Source organism: Buceros rhinoceros, unplaced genomic scaffold (assembly GCF_000710305.1).
Source record: "Buceros rhinoceros silvestris isolate BGI_N320 unplaced genomic scaffold, ASM71030v1 scaffold31350, whole genome shotgun sequence".
In the NCBI taxonomy this organism is placed as follows: domain Eukaryota; kingdom Metazoa; phylum Chordata; class Aves; order Bucerotiformes; family Bucerotidae; genus Buceros; species Buceros rhinoceros.
This window is the reverse complement of record NW_010391800.1, coordinates 10,310-19,080: the sequence shown is the minus strand read 5'-3', so window position 1 is coordinate 19,080 and position 8,771 is coordinate 10,310. Positions and strand designations below refer to the sequence as shown.

At 50.5% G+C, this 8,771-nt stretch overlaps 1 protein-coding gene across 1 annotated transcript in view; it reads left to right on the top strand.

The window, feature by feature from the left end:
* The first annotated feature begins 6,782 nt into the window (after positions 1 to 6,782).
* Positions 6,783 to 8,771, top strand: part of ALB (albumin) — a 7,636-nt gene continuing 5,647 nt past the window's right edge. The window contains exons 1-3 of the mRNA XM_010143076.1: positions 6,783 to 6,867; positions 7,763 to 7,823; positions 8,376 to 8,508. Of these exons, the coding sequence (XP_010141378.1) occupies positions 6,783 to 6,867; positions 7,763 to 7,823; positions 8,376 to 8,508 (279 nt within the window). The remainder of the gene's footprint in view (positions 6,868 to 7,762; positions 7,824 to 8,375; positions 8,509 to 8,771) is intronic.

The following is an 8,771-nucleotide window of genomic DNA, read 5'->3' as shown; positions in this document are numbered from 1 at the left end:
CAGCAGCCCCATTCCCAAAGTAGGTTTGAGGTCCAGGGGGTCCGAGCTGAGCTGCTGCTTTGGGGAGGGAGGTGGGGTACGGGGTTTGAAAGGAGAGGGGAGATCGATCTCTCTGTCATTTCAGTCCGTCACAGCAGATGGAGCTAGAAGCTGGCCATCCCTCTTCACCTGAAACTTGTTACAAGCTGTCAGTGACAACTTCTTACTCTTCTCCGCATTCTGGAAGTGAAATTTGAGGCAAGTGTTTGATTCTTAGACATGTATGTCCTAAAAATAGTATTTTTATGTTCAACAGTATATACAAGGTGATTTCTTCCGTTGATTCCCAGCGGGCTGACCAGGGATTCCTCTCCTCGTGTGACATTTGCAGTGCCGTGGGCTTTGACGCCAGCCAGTGCCACAGCTCGGTGCTGCCTGGGTGGCTTCGTGCAGTGACTTCGTGTCCTCCTCAGTGAGAAGGTGTGTCCTTCCTTCATGCACCTGGGGGAAAATGCCGGATTTCCCTTTGCCGCCTCTCTTTTCTGCTCCGGGAGCCCGGATTCAGTTGTGTTTCCAAGTGAGGAAGCGCCCCCAGACCGTGCTTGAACAGAGGGCTGCAGTGAGTCAGGACACGCGTGTGCCCGTAGCTGCCTTGTCGGGGACAGCGAGCGTGTCGGGGCCTCCACAGGTCAGTCTTTGCCCTGTGAGACTCTTCCCCGGGTGCCGAGGTCCCCGGCTACGGGTGCGTGGGGTTGGGGTGACAGCAGGTGGCACGCTTCTCCTGCCAGAGGGCTGCCTGCTCTGCCACCACCCAGACTGAAAACACTCGGGTGATTTGGCATGAAATAACTCCCGTAAAATGGTGTAGAGAGTGGCTTAAGCCCCTGGGGAAGATCCAGGATCTCCCAGCAGCTCTGTGAAGTAAAGCTCTACCTTCCAAACCAAGGCTGAAAAAACCCCCTTGGCACGAGGAGGAGCATCCACTTGTCTAAAATCAGCCGTTTGTGCGAACCAGTGTCTCTGCGGGTGCTCAACCTTCCAGACACTGTTGACTGCAGTGGAGCTGCACGTTGTGCACACCGTGAGCATAATGTTACTCCTGTCTTTGAAGATCCGCGGTGTAAAGGCTTACACAGCCCCTGTGGCAGGATAAAGAGTTCCATTTTGACCTGACCTCAACGAATCTGTGGGTTTAGAGGTTACTTTAGTCAAAAACCATTTGATTGTTGCTTGGTTATTCAGCAGTTCCTCGTGATTTTCGGTGGTACTTCTGACTGAGCAACGTTAGGGGCCGGATAAGGGCAATGCTAAATTACTTCTTATAATTTAACTTCAGGAGTGATTTCTGAGAGCAAGGGATTGATAAAGAATATGCTGGACTGGCAATATCGTCCCACTGTTGGTATTAGAATAAAGGTCACTTGGGCAGAAGGCAAATGTCAAGGACTGTTAGCACGGGGTTGGGGGCAGCGTGGAGGAATGGCCTAGCGAGTAGAGCTACCGGCTAACTGATCTGAGCGACAACACTAACAGCTTTATGGGCAAAGAGTCTGTTAGTATTTCTTTCTGTGCCTGGAGAAGCATGCTCGGGTGAAAAAAAAACCCCAAACAGTTCGGCTCTTCAGACGGTGCAGAGCCACCAATGCCTCCGGTGCCTCTCGAGCTCCTTGATGTGACTGGCTGCACCACTCTTTCTCTTAGTTAGGAGATCTCCATGAACCATGTGGATCTTGGCTGGAATTTTCCTGCCTCTTGGGGTGTCCTGAGGAACCTCAGCTCCTCCTGAAGGCTCTCCACTTAAGCACCCCCATCCCTTCCCTCCTCTGAAAAGCAGAGGTTTAGGTAGTTCTGGACCTAGGGATCACCTAACGAATGTGGTCTGCTTGGAGGCAGCGTGAAAAGCTTTTAGCTGTTAAAAACTCTTGATTTTTTCAGACAGAGAAGTACCCGTGCTTCGGTTTGGCTAATCGAGCTTTGCTTCTGAGGCTGAGACAAGACCGGTGAGGACGACAGCGGCACTGCAGACGTCCGTTAGGGTGCCAGGTCAGGCCCTCACCCTTAGCTCGAGAAATTCTGAAGGCAGCATTTGGGGTGGAAAACGCCACCTCTGCCCCAGGGCGTCATTTAAAAAAACTCTTGTTCCATTTTTCCAAGTGGCAAGGGCTTTGCCTTCAGGAATTGCTTGCTCAGAAACAGAGGAAAGAATGAGAACAGCATCACTCTCTTTTTCACCTTAATGCTTGAATGTCTTAAATCAGTAATCTAGGATCTTCCCGAGAAACAAACGAACATAAAAAAATCCATAACAGAAAAACCAGCACAAAATCGGAGAACAGTTATAGCAGCAACATGGGTGCTGTTTCTATGGCGATGGACATGAGGGAGGAAATATTTATCAGCTCTGCAGTTCTGGGGCCAGGGTGGGAAAACCGCAACTTTAGGGTGAAACTCAAGGAAAAATAGGACAGAGAGTCAGCGCTGCTGAGGGACAAAGGCTGTCGGTGAGGCGGTAACGTCTGGGTGTATCAGCTGCAGAGCAGGGAAAAACCTCGGAAATTTTCCACAGGTCCTGCAGCCCCGCTGGACACAAAGTGAATTTTTCAGCTCCTGAAGTATTTCCCCTTGGGAGCAAACCCAAGGGCTCTCAGGACCGGGAGTTCATTCTCAACATGCTTTTCTTCTGATTTCAGCAAATACACCTGCTCTTACACTTACAAAGACGATCGCGGCTGCGTTTTTTATAAACTGGGGCCACAGATTAATGCCTTGAAGGAATTCAGAACAAAACAACCTCCCCATATTTCCTGCTGTTCCTCAGCGTACATCAGACCTCGGAAGGAAAGATTAACAATCCCTTGCCAAACAAAAGCTTTCAGCTTTGGCTCCTGACTGAACCGTGCTCGCTGAACGGTTCTCCTCTCCTGCCAGAGACCATCAGGCTGCAGCCGGCTGCGTTGCACTTTTCCAGGCAGAGCGCCACAACAATCTCTTTGAGGCTGGATGCCATTTATTAGCCATCGGAAACCTAAGAGCCCCGGCGGAGACAGGCTGCTGAAAAGGATGGACCGCAGACGCTGCTGGTGAGGGTTTGGGGAGCACTTGCAGCAGGTCTGTTAGCATCGTTAGAGAGACGAGTAGCTCACAGCTTAGGGAGAGCAGATTCAACAACAGTTTAGCAACGTGAAAACACATCGAAATCAGCAGGAGATGAAGAACAGAGAGAATACGAGCTTCTGCGGAGGTACGACACCAACGGCAAAACCAGCTGGATCACCAAACTCCGCACAACGCCAGCTGCACAGCTCAGGCAGTGGCATGGAAATCGGAAACAGAATGCCAAAGAGTTTCTAGGGCACAAGTGAACGTACTGGCTTCCAAAGGCCTCTGGAGCGTTACGTAAGAGAAAAAAAAAAAAGATCGCCACTGATAGCTCTATCATGAAACAAACACCAATCACACCACCGCAACCACTCGGGCTGCAGACAGCCTGTCACAGACTCGTACAAAAAACGCTGCAGCCGAGCGTTCTTCCACCAGCGGGGTAACGCCACCCCTCGGGCAGCATCTTGTGATTAGACGTGCTCCTCACGCGTACCAAAGCACCTCTGAGGGGTGAAGACAGACCATTTCTCACTCCACAGCCTCACTCCCAAAGAGGAGGCTGCGAAAACCACGCTTTTCCTCCTGAGGGAAGGCGGAATCCTTTAACGCAGCTGTAGAGAAGATGGGAGGCAGGAACTGGGGAGAGCAAGAACTGGCTTTGGCCTGAACACCGCCTGCTGCATGCTCTGGCCGCTCTTGTCTGTGTTGTGACTATTGGCGTCAAGTTTGGGTTTGCAAAACTATTGCGGTGCTGAGGATGCGGGCTCGTGGTTGTGAGCCTGTTCCAGCAGAGGTGCCAGAACCAGACAGTAGGTTACAGTCGGAGCTTGCTGGGGTGAGGTGTTTGAGTTATGTCAGTGCAGTGAGACTATGAATAGTTGTTCTGGTTGATTTTAAAAGGCTTCTCTTACTGCGAGAGAACAGGGTAATGCTGCATATGAGCGGCCCATCGCCCCAGAGGAATGGCTTAGCACCAGAACCGAGGGGGTGCCCAGCAGACATGCCCTGTCGCAGAATGCTGGTAGCTGCACCTTAGCAGGTCTCAGCCTATTCTGCCAGAGCCACCAAAGCCTTTCATTCCTGTTTGCTCCTGATGGGCCTCCGTGCTCGTTTTATATCTAGGAGTCCATTTCTGTTCAAATAAAAGACGTGTTTGCAGTGAGTGACTTGTTTTGCACGGGAGCCAACCATCGCTGATAAGAACAGCAAACACAGGAGGACTGGTTCCTGCACGAGTCTACTGCTGCAGGCGCTTAGTTAGAAATATCCTGCTAATTACAGTCATTTAGGGAACAAGCTACTGTCTGATGGAACACAACACGCACAGGACCGGGTATGGAAAAAGCCAAAGCAAAATCAAGAACAAAACCACCTCCAAACTGGAGCGGTGGCTACTGGCAGGGGCTGTGATCCTGGCACACGAACATATCCAGGTTTGGTGTGTATCTCACGGTTCAGCCACACAAACAAAACCTTTGGTCTTTAAAACAGAGAAGAAACAGCAGTAAATAAAATGGGGGACCACAAAATTGGAGAGTTACTGACTGCCTTTGATTTTTGAGGGATCGCTTGGAACAGGACTTCCTTTCCCAAGCACTCTGGCAGCGGTCCTTATGGTGATACACCCAGTTTGGTACGAAAATGTCTCGTGCAAATTTTGATGCATGGGGGTAACTTGTAGTAGGAACATTAACCCCAGGGCACCATGAATAGCTTTCCCTTCAGCTTCCACTGTCCCGTCACCTCCATCAGGTGCAGACACCTGAACATCAAGGTGGGGTTTTCCTGACAAAGGAGGCATTACAGTACAGCTCATGGCCGCAGGAAGGCCTGAAGAGCTGGGGCTCTACCGTGGCACCTCGTCATCCTTACTAGTTGTGTGGTACCCAGCGAGGCAGCACAGGATGAAGCCTAGCCACGTGGTTAGATCGGCATCCCTGGAGGTCTTTCTCCAGCGGCAGTCGGAGGGTGAAGTAAGCCGCTCGGTAGCTCCTCTTTCGCTTTTTGCACAGCCTGGTAGGATGGAATAGTTCAGAACGATAAGTCCTTTTTTCCCAGGTCCGCGATACCCTCTGGCTTTGGACAGAGACGTGTGTGACAGTGTGTTCCCCTTCACAGGCGATCGATACGTTCCCTTCTGGAACAGCAGGCGGCTTGGTGGAGAGCGCGCCCGGCGCGGTATGGAGGGATTGAGCAACAGGAAGCTCAGTATAATATTTAATACTGTTAAACAAACAGGAGCGCTGGAGTTCGGATCTCTCTCTCAGCAGTTATACGAACTGTTGGCATGAAGTACGGGACAGACAACAGACGATATCTGGGAATAAACATGGACCCTGTATTGCAAACTTAGCTATTGACTCTCAGGGACCAGCGCTGTTCTTGCTAACACTGCACAACGCTGCAGGGGAAAATTCCAGATTGCTTCCAAGATGCAGCACCGCATCCCGAGGCGGTTTCTGGTGCTCCATTTCAGTGTTGCAGAGGAGACTTTCCCCTGCCAGTCACGTTCTGCAGGCTGCTTTCGTGCAGCCGAGAGCATTCCCAGGGCTCTTCTAAGGTGCGATTTGCCATGGCCACATTTTTACCTTGCTGGACTCTGGTTGCCTTTTACACTCACTTTCTGGTTCTCAACAAGACACCTTGATGTGTGTTCATCTCTCACTGAACACTCGGTTTGGATTTCAGAGGAGACACAGGTTCAGGACCCACACAGGTGGATCCAGCTGATACTTGCACCAAGTTGTACCCCACTTCCCCAGTGGCTTTCACTGGGTCGGGAGGTGCTCGCCAGATTGCTGAGTGTGCTCCTTCCATCCAGCTCACCTGAGATCGTGGGAAAAGTGTTGTTAAGCCCCTGTATGCGCCACTCCATCTCTCACTGTTAATGTCACTGCAAAACGTGTGCAGAAGTTTCCACAACCACCTGCAGGTAATCCCTGTTTCCAGCAGCGTGACAAGCCCAGGGTGCTTTTCTGCAAGCCTGGCTTTCCCCCCTCCCCATCCTTCACATGAGAGTTGCCCAGAGACCCGTGAATTCCCCACACACAGCCTCGTTCCTTCAAAGCCCTGATGAGAATGCCGGTTTGCCCCTGCCAAGGTGTCAGGATCAGACCTGGGAAAACGCAGACCTTTACAAGAGCAGCAGCTTGTGCAGGTGTCGAGGTACCAAACTGTGCTGTACCCACATCCCAGTTTTATCTGCCTCTTCATGGGGAACAGGACGGTCTTTCTGGAAGACAAAACACATTGCCTCCCTGTTTTCCTAAACAAAAATTGCCTCCAAATATTTTATGCTTAGACACATCATTTGGTTTATTTAAGACAGGGGAAAAAACCCAAAGAAAAAGGACGGCTATGGGTTAGACTTGATGACTTTTCTGTCTGATGCCTTGAACTCCTTGTTTGTCGTTTGATAAGGAAATTTACGCAAAACTTTATCTATTTGGGTGCTGGGAGGTTCGACCTTTTCAGAACAAAAAGGCCCAGCATAACCCATAATAAACAAATCATATCAAATTCATTTTTGGCAAGGACAGGCCAAGTTTTGTAATCCTCTTCAGACCAAAAGTAAAGCTGCACATGCCAGCTCTGCGGTTAATATTTCACAGACGCAGGCGGTAAAGGGTATATAAGCAAATGCTTTCCCTGCGATCTTCCTAGCAATTCTGATTAATTTAGCCCGCTCGGAACCTGCAGCCATGAAGTGGGTAACATTAATTTCGTTTATTTTCCTCCTAAGTTCTGCCAGATCCTGGAACCTGCAAAGAGTCGCTCGAGACGCAGGTAAGAAGGGACTGATGGGTTGTGTGTGCAGTCTTTGTTAGATCCATTTAGCGTCTTTAACGAGATGTCATGAACAAGCCTGACCCAATGAGGACAGAAAAATTTGACTAAGAAGCTAAAAGAACGAATTGTGAGGAGATGGTAGAGCTCTAAGGAAACTTAACTTACTGGGGGATGAGGTGTGGTGATGTGCCTTTGCAGCAGCATGTAGTGCACGAGCAGAGGATGGTTACTGAGGATGTGGCCCTTCCCAGCAGGAAGGAAGGGGGTGCTCTGTGCTGTTGGGAGTGCTGTCTTCTGAATGCCCTTGTTACCAAAGCAGGTGTATCCCCCTAGGCGAGGGAACTGCTCTTCCCGTTGTCTAGACGCTCCCGAGTGGTATTTCAGAACAAAGGGACTGCCCCGTTCTGGCTCATCTGGTGGTGTGGCCACATGCTTCAGTGTCTGGTGGGAAAATCTCATGGCAGTCCTCTGGCCAAGAGCGAGGTGTAACTATGACCAGGGTCTGTTACAGTCAGGACTGGGTGAAGGGACGTGTCTGCTTTCCTTCTCACAAAGAGCACAGGTGGAACAGGAATATCAGTCTGCCACAATAATTCTGTGTTCGGGAAGAGAAGGTCCTGCTAATGCTTGCTCTGGCCAGCCTGCAGCTGCATCCTCTTGTTCGTAGCGTAGCCAGGGTGATGTTGGTTATGCAAAGCTCACGTTCGCTAACCCTCAACAGCAAGCGCCAGCAGTCGTTCGGAAAACTCAAATTAAGTGTGTGCTCGTAGAGGTAAAAATTGTGTTAGAATCCTACAAATCCCTTGCGTGGGCTCCTCTAAAAGGTGGGCGTGCGCAAGAGCTCTGCCTCCAGCGCAGCCAACGCAACCGTGGTCTTTGTTTCCTTCCCCAGCGCACAAGAGTGAGATTGCCCATCGCTTCAATGACTTGAAGGAAGAGACATTCAAGGCAGTGTAAGTCAATGCCCAGCTCCCTTTTTCTGATGGCTTCCTGTCCCTGTTGCTATTGGACAAAGACGGGAAATGAAAACGCACCGTAGGAGCTGGTGAGGGGTGCGTCTGTCTCAACACCCACACCCGCGACAGGTTGTCTGAGACAGTTCGATGATTTTCTTTTGAAACTGGTGTTGGGAACGGCTGAGGGCCCTGCTAGGAGCAGCACTGCTCCGGAAAGACGCAGCCTCCGCATCATAATTTGTAACAACGGCAGGAACCACTTCAGTTCATGGCAGTTACTGTCGTGCTGCTAAAAATGGCAGAAAACCCAAACCATGGTCTTCTCCCTGTTGCATCTAATCTGTTCTTCAAGCCCTTGGCTCTTGGGAACAAGGTTAAAAACATTTTTGAGCAAGGAGGCGTGAAGGGGAATGAGCTGGGACGCGGTGCTGTGCTCTCTGTGATGCTCTGTTGAAGTGTTTGTCCTTCAAACAACCTCAGAAACACCTTCTGGAATCGTGACTGCCATGTTCCGTTCCTCCGTATCCTAAAACATGCTTTGTCTTTCAGTACCATGATCACATTTGCCCAGTACCTCCAGAGGTGTTCTTACGAGGGGCTGTCGAAGCTGGTGAAGGATGTCGTTGACCTGGCTCACAAGTGTGTGGCCAACGAGGACGCTCCCGAGTGCACAAAATCACTGGTAGGCAGCGAATCCTCGGGAATTGTGTTTCTGTGCAGTGCCCGGAGTCATCCTTGTTGAGGATTTATCCCTGATCCTTTCAGGAGCTGTGGGTTCATTGGCCAGTGCTCGTAACAAAAGAACCCCAACACTTCTGCCTTTCAGAAGTGCCTGAATGACATGTGGGCACGTGTTGGAGCCCACGCAGCGCCCTTGGGCGCAGTTTGCCTGGAAATAAACATTAGTGTTGAGTACAAAAACCCCAGCTGTGAAATACAGCCCTA